The following is a 13,736-nucleotide window of genomic DNA, read 5'->3' on the forward strand; positions in this document are numbered from 1 at the left end:
ACTGTTGAAATAGCACTGAACAATGGTATCAGTATTGTGTCATTGGGTTTTGGGGTAATGACAGAGTTGGAGCTGAACTACTTTCACTTTTTGTTATCATTGGTTTAAAAGACAGAGTCAAAGTGCAGAGAAGACAGACTTGTGAGAGGCAGACCAACAGCTCATATCGAGATCTCTGGTTATTAGAAGGATTCATAACAAGGCAGCACATCTACTCAGACCAGGCAGAATTAGTAAAATGCAAAGGTGAGTTTTTTCAGCATTGTTACAGACGAATATGGCTTACTTGTTGAAACTTGTTGGATGCATCTATTTTTCAATTGTAAGATCAAAATTCAAGTGTTGTCAAGGCCAATTCTAAATTGTTGAACACAGATTTGAAATGCTCTACTAGGTTTTAAAACAGCAAAGTCATGAGACACAGTATTTGTTACATGTTCCAAAAATAGATTATTCTTGAATATTACAAAGAGTGCCCTTCACCATCCTACCTTTAAGAAATATGTTTTTCTTACCTTGAAATTCAATCCATCAATACCACCAATACTAATACCAGACAAACCCTCGACTGCACTTTTGTATTTTGTTTACATGCTTTTACCCACATATTTCTGATAGCACCTTCAAAGCAACACAGCCAACAATGTCAGCGGAGCTGTCCAAATTATTTCATTTCTCTTTCAAGTTAGTATAGATCTTGAAAAGACTTTTGGGTTGGTAACATGATTTGAGGTATAAGTGATTCAAAGTGTCTGTCTACCATACTGTGTTGGATGTGAAATCTGAGCTCTATAGGGGGAATAAAGGAAACACTGTGTCGTTGATGAGTCATTTGTCTGTGAGAAGTAAAGCACAATTCTCTAGAGTATTTTCAAACTGTTAGTAAACAGCACAGGGACTTTTTACTGCATGTAACGTTTATCTTTTAGGTGCAATTGATGTTCTTACATGTTCTGTATACAGATGAGCCATGGACCAGCGAAAGAAAAATTATTCCATTATTGCCTATATTATTGGACAAGTAGTTGTTTTTGTATCTTAAATGTTGAATCTGGAATGCAATTTGGTAATTTTTCACATTGCAGTATTTACATCTCACCTGCAACGTTCATCAAAATGAGATGTGTAAGATGCAATAACTTTTACAAAAATGATATTAGACATATTCTCTTGGTTAAATACACTGCTCACAAAAATTAAAGGGACACTTTTTTTTATTGGGCCTGGCATGAAATCAGTTAAACCTGTCTGATAATTTTCTGGTTGGTTAAGCAGCTGAGGGCATCGTTAATCACTTTCAGCTGTATTGGTGTTCATGGAATTAACAACAGGTGCACCACCGTGGCAACAATTAGAAAACCCTCAAAACAGGACTGGTTTTACTTGTGGAGGTCATTTCAAGTTTCTCCCTCTTGATCTTTTGTGGCGGATTTTTCACTCATGCTGGTTTTGGCTTGAGTAATTATCTCTACTGGCAGTATGAGGCGATTCCTTAACCCTACAGAAGTTGCAGAGCTGGACAGGGTCGTAGAAGGTCCTCAAGCCATCAGCAAGACCGATACCTGCTCCTTTGTGCAAGGCGGAACAGGCTGAGCACTGTCATGCCCTACAGAATGACCTCCAGAGGGCCACTGGTGTGAATGTCTCTACCCAAACAATCAGGAACAGACTTCATGAAGGTGGCCTGAGGGCCCGACGTCCTGTAGTGGGCCCTGTGCTCACTGCCCAGCACCGTGGACCTCGACTGGCATTTGCTGAAGAACACCAGAATTGGCAAGTCCGCCACTGGCGCCCTGTACTTTTCACAGATGAGAGCAGGTTCACCCTGAGCACCTGTGATAGACGTGAAAGAGTCTGGAGAAGACAAGGAGAACGTTATGCTGCCTGCAACGTCGTTCAACATGACAGGTTTGGTGGTGGGTCAGTGATAGTCTGGGGAGGCATATCCATGGAGGGACGCACAGACCTCTACTGCCTAGGAAATGGTTCTCTGACTGCCATAAGGTATCGAGATGAAATCCTTCAACCCATTGTCAGACCCTACGCTGGTGCAGTAGGTCCTGGTTTCCTCCTAATGCACGACAATGCCCGGCCTCATGTGGCAAGAGTATGCAGGCAGTACCTGGAGGATGAAGGAATTGAAACAATTGAATGGCCTTCACGATCCCCTGACTTAAACCCAATAGAACATCTGTGGGACATTATGTTTCGGTCCATTAGGCGCCGCCAGGTTACTCCTCAGACTGTACAACAGCTCAGGGATGCCCTCACACAGATCTGGGAGGAAATGCCACAAGACACCATCCGTCGTCTCATTAGGAGCATGCTGCGACATTGTCAAGCATGCATACAAGCTCGTGGGGGCCACACAAGATACTGAAAAGCATTTTGAGTTGCAGAAATTACTTTTTGAAAAAATGGACTAGCCTGCCACATCTTCATTTCACTCTGATTTTAGGGTGTCTACACAATTGAGCCCTCTGTAGGCTGAAAACTTTTATTTCCATTAAAAGACTTGGCATCCTTTTGTTCCTAAGACATTGCCCTGTCGTTATTTGTATAGATATCCAACTTCATATTGAGATCTGATGTATCTAATGTGTTTCTTTAAAGTGCTCCTTTAATTTTTGTGAGCAGTGTATTTTCAGCCCATTCAGCTTTAATGGTGATTCAATCTTGCAGTAATAGTTTATCACCTTGTTCTTTATAAAGCATGAAGAACAGATAAGATGGAGGAGGAGAACCAAGACAAGACACCAGCTGGAGGGGCTGAAGAGTCTAAAGTCAACTCTGTACTCCGTCTGTTATGCGCATCATGTTGCACTCGGGAGTTACAGGAGAGTGAAAATGAAACCAAGGTAAATGTCAGATTTCTAGACACATCTTCATCTCAGTGGGTCTGATGTGATGAGTTGGTCAGTAAAATGATCCATTTTCTCAGTGTGGTCCAGTGAATGAACCTGATAAAGATCAGCAGTCAGAGAACAAAATGGACACAGGTGGAGGGTCTGAAATCAAATTAGGATCATCTGCATCCAATGACAATGGTAAGAAACTAAATTGTAACTTATTCAACTCATTTTGCAAATGTTACATTTTGTTTATTACCTTTGATTGTTTCATTGCTTTTCTGCAAACTCTGACTTTGATACTGTTCATTTAAATTATTCATGTTGAGCTCAACTGAGATTGCATCTTAAAACATCTTACTTGATCATGATGAGCAGGCAAATATGGAACAGTTTTCAGCTAAACTGTATGATTTATGTGGTCGGCACATCTCTGTCATTAACATGCTTGGTCTACAAAACACCGATAGGGAATTCATGCCTTTCTCTTACTGTTACCAAATGGTCTGCAGTTATGACTCACGAGTCATATGAAAACTGTGAAAGTGCGCTGACAGAGGTGAAATCCAACAGCAGGTTTGCTGAAAAAAGATTTCATACAAGAAGTATGATGGATGAAAAAGAGATCATAGCTCTGTTGGACAAAATAGATGTCATGGTCTCTGAAAATGATCCACACTGCTACAGTGGAGCGATGTGTGATGAAAATAAAGAACAGAAAGAAAATAAAGAAAGAAAATAAATCTTCTTCAGCTTGATTAGTTAACTGACAAAAAAAATTATTTCGATCCCACAATCTGCTTGTTTTTACATCACCCTGCAGGAGACGAGCTAGAAGAGAGAGCAGCTACAACAGAGGGGAAGGTGAGATGATTTCAAGCTCAGTTGTCTCTCACAGCATTTCTTTTTTTAACACTACTTATGTATTCTGCTTTACCTCAAATCAATTGCACATTACATACATTATGTCAATCACAACTGTAGACTAAACTGAAGATAAGTCATTCTGTTCAGTTTTTGTCTAAATGAGGACAAACTGTTACTCGCTGAACCTCCTGGTGCAGTTGGAAACACTGTCCCAGAAGAAATTCTATTCTTCTTTCTAGATTACAAATCTGATTGCATTTAGTTAGTGTGTGTGTGTAGTGTGTGTTGATCTTTGATTTCAATAGTAACTAGTCCATTGCCCGTAAGAAAGCATGTGTTCCTACAGAAAAGTGGGAGGTTAAGTAGCTTTTTCATGGATGGCCAAATGAGGTTGTGTTTGAAGGTGGGACATCAGGGATATAATTGGTTGTTTTTGACTACTTTTGATTATACCATTATATTTCACCTTAAAAACTATTTACCTTGCCTTGTTTGGTGTAATTATTTTCAACACAACCCCTCATGTGTGACTGTACAGTTATTTTTTCATTCTGACATACTATATTAACACTATGGGCCTAAAATCACAAAATAACATAAAATCAGAGTAAAAAAAGTTAGATTTTTTACTGTGAAAACCACAAATATGTTTAATGAACCAATTGTATTAGTTATAAAGCAAATATAAATTGTTGTTTGCTAAATTTGTGCATAAGTTTTTGAACTTTACAAAGTTATGTGTAACTATTTACATTTAAATGCAGGCAGTGCCTCAGGCTCAGGGCTCCTCAGCTCATTCCTGCTTGTTCCACACTCAGCAGTCTCCTCCTTGTTCTGACTCACAACACAAAAAAACAACTACACTACACACTTAACACACTACACTAAACACTACATAACACACTAACTATACATTCCAAACACATTATATGTCACAAATCTCTCAACTCTCAAAATTCGCCATCTTTGTCGCTGTCTGTCTCACCGCCGGCGTCCCTCCCACAACTTCCCCAGTTCCTTAGCAACCAAACTTGCTTCTTACGGACACTTTCGTGACAAAAGCACGTTTTTACCGTTTCTTCCTGCACCAGACACAAAGCAAATGTGACGGCAATTTTCGCGAAAAAGTGTGGACATTATTTACCCTAAGTCCGGTTTTGGACGTGCCGCTGCGTCCGTCGACTTAGGAGGTGGGCCGTGTGGGCTAGCAGCTAGCAGCTAGCTACACACGAACATCCACAGATTCCGATTCCACTTTGTTGTCCTCGCATATCCGGATCTCCTCAGACCGGAACAGACTCAGCCCGGACTCGTTTAGTCTCCTTAATCCACATCAGTCAGTTTAGATGCACAGAACGGGACCGAACCGCCAGCAAAATCCCGGTCCAGCTCTCGCTGCTGCAGGTCTAAATCTGCATGTTTCTTAAGGCATCTATGAAATAATTTATTAACGGTATCATTGCAGTCCAAACAAATGCGATGTTGCACACCCTTGAACCACGCAGCAGCCATGTTGAAACTCTCAGATCAGTCTGATATTTGAGGCACACATACACAGACAGACAGACACACGGACAGACAGAGAGATAACCTAGTAAAAAAAAAAAAAATGAAATGAAATGATTTGTTTTTTTAGTGTGACCCAGTGGATAAACCTGCTGATGTTGAACACTGTGAGAAGAATGACAACAACACATCAGTAGCAGGAGAGTCTGAAATCAAGTCTGTACTATTTGCAACCGAAGAGAGTGGTAAGATTTTCTTATTATTAATATTTGATAATACAACGACATGAAACACAACTGATTTAGATTATAAAATTAAAAGGAAATGTATTTGTCTGATGACACGTTGCTTTGACCCTTTTATGATGAAGTTAATGATTCTACTACAGGTACTTCAGATGTGAATCTGTGTGGAAACAAGGAGAAGGTAAGAGACTCCTACTTTCTTTAGCGCTATTTACTTTATATCTCATCCAATGTCAATATAATTTTACATACAGTACATTTTTAATTACTTACTTACAGCAGTCAGAGAAGATATGTGAAGAGACCAACATGAAGAAACAATATCAAGCACAAACTGAAACACTGCTCTGCAGACTTCACCTTCAAGACAAACTTCAGCAGAAGTTTTCACCAGCAGATTTTCTTCAGATATGTCCACCTGTGAGTCAGGATCATGAGACATGTGAGAAAGATCTAGCTCATACTTTCCTTCACAGGCTGATGATGTTAGACTACAGAGCCAGATATATTCCTGTAAGACAAGACAGTTCTGAGGTCAGCAATTCAAAGCCTGTTCCAGATATTCTTTACACAGGACAAAGTGCTTTAGAAGCTCTCTATGGTAACACTGTCAACTCTGATAAATCAAAACAATCTCCTGTGCATCCAATGGATGTTCAGATGGCAGTATTTCACTGCTCAGACAGCTTTTTCAAACAGAACATGATTAGAAAGCTGTCACAGTGTCAGTACGCTTTACCTCTGCTTGTTCCTGATCCAGTTACAATGGACATTGAATGTCCTCTGTGGACTTTCAGACAAATAAGAAAAACATGGAAGATAATTCAAACCAAAGATAATCCAAACATTGTCACCCTGAAGAGTATGCCCATCTGTAATGCTAAAACACCCATGGTGTCATTTTTCCGTCTGGGTTCACTGTCTCAGTCTAAATCTCAGCTGATAAACACTTTGATCAACGAGCGTCACAACACCTTCTTCCACAGAAACTGTCCAGGTAGCACAAAGTCTCGCTATTTGATGGATGGAGTGGCAGAGATTGCCTGGTACTGCCCAGCTGGTAAACCCAGTGATGCCTTCACTGACTGCACTGCCTTCTGTAATCTCCATGGTGATGCTCTGTTAAATAAAAAACAGCGTGACATACTGACTGAAAAATCTTCAGTCAGTGTTGTTCTTGTCCCAACTCTGGAAAAAGAAGACAAAAGTGAAAAAGTTATCTCAGCTCTTTTTGAGTCTGAAAAGCCTCTCATTATTCTTATTGCTAATAATGATGGTAGTGCAGTTCGGTTGACAGAAGGAAAATACAAAATGGGTCTGAACGACAGAAGCCAGTCAGATGTTTCTAATGAACTGAAAGGAATCATTAGAAACATTTTGTCTGGACCACAGACTTCCAGCTTCCAGCTTGAAACCATGACTGAGGTCTCTGGAATCAGAGTGGATGAAGATGACAGTCTCTGCCAAAAAGGGAAATCTGCTGCTGAGGGAATAGTGAAGTTACTTCAGGGGATGGATGGTCTAAAGATTAAAGACACATTTCTCCAATGTCAAGGTCAACTGTGGAGCAAGTGGTGCAGAACAAACAAAGACCTGTATCGCCTCACAGGACACATCGAGAAGGAGAAATCTGAAAAGGAACAACAACTGAAGCAAATACGACAAGATCAATGCAAAGCTTCCTGTAGTGAGCTGATGAAGTTGTTCACTGAAAGCCTCTCATCTTTGAAATCAACAGACAGAGAGTATTTCCTGAACTGGACTCAGATCTTAATCGATGCCCTCTGCACAGATGATCTCTCTTCAATTCTCCAAAGCTATGATGAAAAATGGTCTGAGGTCTTGGCTTTGAAGAAGAAGCACGACAAGTCTGATCAGTTAAACATGAAGCAAACTGAGCTTGGACAAATATCAACAAAACTACAGTCTGCAACTTTTGGCTTGGAGCACATGTTTAGAGAAATGGGACAAATCTATGAAGCCCATAAATCTCTGAAGAAACAACCAACGAGTGGACAGACTGACTGGTCTAAATACCCTGAGCTGGCTGCAGAGCTGATGATATCAGGACACCCAATGGAGCTGATGGATGGTGATGCAGGTCATGTGCCTTTAACTTGGATCTCTAGTCTTTTAGATGAAGTCATCAACAAACTGGGCAACAAGAGAGTCTTTGTGTTGTCAGTTTTAGGCGTACAGAGCAGTGGAAAGTCAACTATGCTGAATGCCATGTTTGGGTTACAGTTTGCAGTGAGTGCTGGCAGGTGCACCAAGGGTGCCTTCATGCAGCTGGTCAGAGTGTCAGAGGAGATCAAGAAAGACTTTCAGTTTGACTACGTTCTGGTGGTGGACACTGAAGGACTGCGTGCTCTTGAGCTGGAAGGTAACACCACTCTTCACCACGACAATGAACTGGCAACATTTGTTGTTGGTCTGGGAAACATGACATTGATCAACATCTTTGGAGAGAATCCAGCTGACATGCAGGATGTTCTGCAGATTGTTGTTCAGGCTTTCATGAGGATGAAGAAAGTTAAACTTTCTCCAAGTTGTGTGTTTGTTCATCAGAATGTTGCAGATATTGCAGCTGCAGAGATGAACTTGGATGGAAAGAGACGCCTGCAAGAAAAACTGGACCAGATGGCCCAACTAGCAGCTGAAGAGGAGGGTTGTGATGCTGAGTGCTTCGGTGACGTCATTGCATTTGATGTTCAGAATGATGTGAAGTACTTTGCCCAACTGTGGGAGGGAAGTCCACCGATGGCTCCTCCAAATCCAGGTTACAGTGAGAGCATCCAAGAGCTGAAGACCTTCATCCTCTCTAAAGCTTCACAGTCTAAAGGGATTACTCTCAAACAGTTCAAAAGCAAAATTCATGACCTGTGGAATGCCCTGCTGAACGAAAACTTTGTTTTCAGTTTCAAAAACACACTTGAAATTGCAGTGTACAGAAAACTTGAGGTCCAGTATGGGCACTGGACCTGGACCCTTAGGAGCAACATGTTGACCATTGAGAACCAGCTTCACAACAAAGTAGAAAATGGAAACCTTGACAAAGTTGAGCTCAGTTATCTTCATGAACAAATGAGCAACACTTACAAAAAAATCCAAAATACAATGACAACATACTTTGATGATGACAGAGACAAAGAAATATTGGCTCAGTGGCGAGGCCGATTTGAAAGCAGAATCAAGGAGTTTCATGATGGACAAGTGAGAGAAGTCCAAAGAAAACTGGATGAAGTTATCCAGCAGAAGAAGGCTCGTAAAAAGCTTGATGAAAAGAATCAAGAGTTTGAGAACAAGCTGCTACAAAAGAGTAAAGAGCTCGCTCATGAGTTAAAAGACAAGGCAGGAGATGTAAAGGAACTTAGAAAGCAGTTCAACTCAGTTTGGAGTGGCTGGGTTACTGAGTTAACTGCAGGCACAACACCTATTAAGGACATCAACTATCAGGAGGATCAGTATACTGTTCTTCAAGAGCTCGGTATTGAAGGCACTCACATAAATCAATCCAAATGCAAAGGTAGATACAAAAACATGCCAATGATTCCAAATTTCAGTGATTATGTGACTCTCACCAAGCACCAGGAGCCCAGTTTCACAAGCCAACGATCCCAAGATGATCAGACAGAAGACAAGAATGCAGAAAAGCAAAGATTTAGCTTTTTCAGGGCTGTTAAAAATATTTTCGGATTTGGGTCATCAAGCTCTTTATCATCAACAAAACAAAAAGAACATCTGCCACACGAACAGCAGGACCTTATCAGATCCCTTATTGACAATGTTGAACAACAGACCGCAAACATACTTAAGAAAAATCCTGTAGCTAAACAAGGCTACAATCAAGCTTACTTACATGAGGTGGCCAACAACACAAAAGAAAAAGTAACAGAATTTGAATCAAAGAGTAATCTTGCTCTGAAGAAGGAGTTCACAGTTGATCTTGTGCTGTATGTATTTGACAGAGCAGAGAGTTGGCTGACAGAGTCTCACAAGAAATTCAAAGACAGCAACGATGTACATGTTTGTGTAGAAAGCAAGAAAGAGCAATATTACAACATTTTCAGAAGCTTCTGTAAAGGAAGCTCGTCTGCTGTTGTGTTTGCAGAACTGATCTGTGAAGAACTGAAGAGTTCCACTGTTGAGGCCGTCTGTAACAAGACTGCTATTGGCATCGCTGATGAGATGAAGTGCAGTTTCCCAGCATTCAGTGGGAACAGGTTGAACTTAGAGAAACATGTGTTGAAGTCACTGGCAGAGAAAGAGGACTTTGATGGTTTTATCACCTACATCACAAACCCAAGGAAGCAAGTTGAGGCATTTATAAAAGATAAAGTGCAGAAGTACATCTTCACAGGAAAAAGAAACAAAGCACAGAATATACTGAAGAAAAATGTTGAAGACATCAAACAGCTTGTGAGTCAGGCTTTATTTGATGCAACAGAGGAAGGAGACATAGACATGTGGATGGAGGAATTTTCCAGTTTGTTGATTGATGAACTAACATTCAACACCATCTGTTGTCAAAACTTTAGCGACATAAACAAATTTGACTTTCTGAAAGAGGAGATCGAGAAAGGCCTTAAACCCATCATGAAGGAGATGAACAGCCTCTCACTGGATAAGATGAAGGACTTCAAGAATCAGCCTGATGAAATCCTCATTGATCAGCTGTGTAACTGCTGCTGGGTGAAGTGTCCATTCTGTGCAGCTGTTTGTACCAACACACTGGCTGATCACAGTCCTGACAAACACAGTGTCCCTTTTCATCGACCCTCTGGGATTAAAGGATGGCACACCAGAAACACAGATCAACTGGTCATTGATTTCTGCACAACATTAGTAGCAAGTGATAGATGTTTCTACCCCCATCATGGTTCAAAGGAGACTTTTCCTTATAAAGAGTATCCAAAGGCTGGAGGGGGGTATGCAACATGGACGATTACTGCTGATGGGTCTAAGCTGATATACTGGAAATGGTTTGTATGTCGGTTTCAACAGCAGCTTGAAGACCACTATAAATTAAAATTCCATGGCAGAGGAGAAATTCCCAATGAGTGGAGAACACACTCTAAAGAAAAGGCTATTAAAAGTCTGGATGAAATGTAAAATCTGCAGTGACCCAAAAACAGCTGAGATCTCCTCAAAGTGACAGCAGCCCAAAATGAATTTAACTGCTCAAAAGATATGAGACTTGTTGATCTGATTAAAGGAGAGTAACAACAGAAACAATGAGGATGAAGCCTTTTAAAACTTATTGAAACAGCACCTAATTATATTTTGATCAAAGATATTTTAACAGCTAAAAGTATGAGCCAGATAAGAATTAGTCAATCATGTTTTTGTTTGATTAAAGATATGCATTTTCTTTTTACTTCAAAGGATGACGAGGATGCATGAAATATTTAATTGAATATTTTAAGGAAAACAATATTCATTAGAGAAGCAGTATCAGTGTCCAGTATAAAAGGTATAAAGGAGTATCTATAGCTTAGGACATATTTTTGTACATATTTCCATCTAAATATAATGTGAGCTATGATTTGACTTTTGTTTCATTCATTATACTTTAACTAAAAATCTCATCAAACAGATATGACACGAAATCATTGTATGCTGTATGTTGTATGCTGAAATATATATGAGAAGGAAACTTTTATTCATTCAAGTTGCATCATTCTTTTATACAGGATGTTTGACATGTTCTTTTTACAGTTGTTCACAGTTCACAGAGTAAGATGTTGAGACAAGGCGTACTGTCCTACATGTGTAAATAATGTAATTCATTTGAAATGAAAAACTGACCTTTTTTCTATAATGCAGATTTAATTTTAAGAGCGTCACAACAAGCAGCATGTTTAGTATTACTTTAAGAGTTTTATATGAATATCTCTGGAATTTAGCTTTTTTTGACTGTTTTAGGGGTTATGAGAGAATTATTTGTAACATAAGTGATGGATAAGATGAGTCATAAGATTGTTGTTGATTGTGAAAATACAGGAAACTTGTGATTGTATGAGACTTGTTGAGTTCCATGAAAAAAGAAGAACTTGTTGTAGTTGACGTTTGTTGAAAAACAATGGAATTATTTTTAATTTTTTTGTTGTTCAAGTCATCTGAGAATTGTTTTCATCTTCATAATTCCTTTTGAATTGATTATAAAGCATCAAACTTGTATTTGAGACTTGTTGACCTCCACGAAAAGATCAAAACTTGTGAGAAGTTGACATAACGTGTTGAAAAACAGAATGGAATAATTTTTCGTATTATTTTGCTGCATCTGTTGTCCAACTCATCTGAAAATCATTTTTAAATGATGAATGATGCTTTATCTTAATTTTTGGGGGATTTCAATAATTTTACACTGTGTCATTTTTAATAGAAAAGAATGAAATGAAATAGAATAGAACTACTTTATTGATCCCAGACTGGGAAATTATTTTGTCACAGCAGCAGTGGGTCCACTAAAATACACTCTGTACATAACATAAATAGAAAGCAAGATATACACAATGCATATATACAGTGCAAACTATACTATAAACAATAAACAATGATAATATATACAACTATACAAGAAAGACAATTCCTATGAATGTGCAGTAGTAGAACCACAGGTAATATAAATGGATAAATGGACTAAAAAGAACCCAGAATATGCAGATGTAAACATGTAATGTAACATGTAACATGAGTAAAAACAGTAGAGAGATCAGAGTTTAAATGTCTTATGTCGATATTGGAGTAGATTTTCTTTTTTCCTACACTAGATTCCAATTTTTTTTAGAAGACAAATTGGTGTTATTTTTTGTTTGTTTTTGTTTGTTTGTTTGTTTAAAGGTAATGACAAAATCTTTTACATACCAAGTCATAAAGTGGATGTTTTGAGATTGAATTATTGAAATTGTGACAAAAAAAGGTGTTGTAGAAGTTGACACATGTACAAAAAATAATCATTTTTAATTTCTCATTGACTTTTGAGCTGTATCTGTCTTTGTAATCAAACATTTAATTCTTCAGATATTTCATTTATTTTGTTAACATCGAATGATTTATTATTATTCTTTTTTTTTTTTTTTTTTACAGAATTTGATGAATTATCTTTCTCAAGTATTTTGATAATCATTTCTCTGCATATAATTTTAGATGTTCTGTCATGCCCATATTGGAATAGATTTTTTTTTCTTTCTGAAATGAATAAAGCCTTCAAACAAAGACTTAAACGAGGCTTAAAGGCGTCAAAAGTTAGCCACAAATGAAGAGGTTCTATGATTAGGGGTGCAGCTGTACAAAGAGGTTGTCCGGTCTGATGTTGTGAATTTAAGGAGCACATTCAGATATGAAACATTTTCTGATTTGAATATTTATTTTGAACAAACACTGGTCAGCAAATGAGGCTCTGAGATGAATGGAAGCTGTTGTCTGTCTATGCACATCTATTATAAAGACACTCAACAACAACAACAACAACAGTGACATACAGTTGTAAGTTCATTGTAATTGCCTTTTGACAATATATTTTCAGCTAATTCAAGATTTTGAAATAGTCTATTTAGCCTAAAAAGTAGGGTTTCCTTAACCCATAAAGGATGAAAAATTGTAGTCTAAAAAGATAACCGGTAATCTAAAGTTGTCAAACAAATGTGGTGGAGTAAATGGTACAGTGTTTGCCTCTGATGTGCAGTGGAGTAGAAGAATGCTCTAAAGTTGGATAAAATGGAGGGAAAAAAGACAAGTTCCTCCAAAGTATGGTGCTGTGAGGTAGGTAGGTTACAACTCTGGAATACTACAGTAAATGACAGTAAAGGTTTTAGTTGACTGTTCAAGAAATAAAACTGCAGTTGTTGGTGCTCCATAATCTAAAATGTCTGAAGAAAAGCAATGTTTGAAGACCCATGGTGCATACTTAGTCACCTTTTGATAACTATACTGTTGTAAATCGACTTCACTTTTCTCAGTTGGTCCAAAAGATTTCAAAGATCAAAAAAGTCATCACGAGACATTAAGGCTGAGTGCAGTAGGGCCTTATTTGCCAGCAAAAGAGAACAGGATCAGTCACAGACAAAATCCATGAAAAAAGTGCAGAACTGCATGTCGACCAGTTGCTCTTCGCCTTGCTTTTTTTTTTTTTTTTTTTTTTAACTAGGTGCTTTCCTTCTGTCCATGTCACTGGCTCTTAGAAACTCTGGCATTCCGGCCGTAAGGGTTTCTAATAACAAAGTCCCCTCCTTGATATATCCCATTATATCTGATCACTCTTGGCACT

General features: G+C 38.6%; 1 protein-coding gene across 1 annotated transcript; it reads left to right on the top strand.

Moving 5' to 3' along the window:
* The first annotated feature begins 5,769 nt into the window (after positions 1-5,769).
* Positions 5,770-12,666, top strand: LOC119014779 (interferon-induced very large GTPase 1-like). The gene has a single exon (XM_037090234.1). It carries the CDS (start codon positions 5,777-5,779, stop codon positions 10,577-10,579), a length of 4,803 nt encoding a protein of 1,600 aa, XP_036946129.1. The 5' UTR covers positions 5,770-5,776; the 3' UTR covers positions 10,580-12,666.
* Positions 12,667-13,736: the final 1,070 nt, after the last annotated feature.

Source organism: Acanthopagrus latus, chromosome 23, assembly GCF_904848185.1.
Source record: "Acanthopagrus latus isolate v.2019 chromosome 23, fAcaLat1.1, whole genome shotgun sequence".
Taxonomy (NCBI): domain Eukaryota; kingdom Metazoa; phylum Chordata; class Actinopteri; order Spariformes; family Sparidae; genus Acanthopagrus; species Acanthopagrus latus.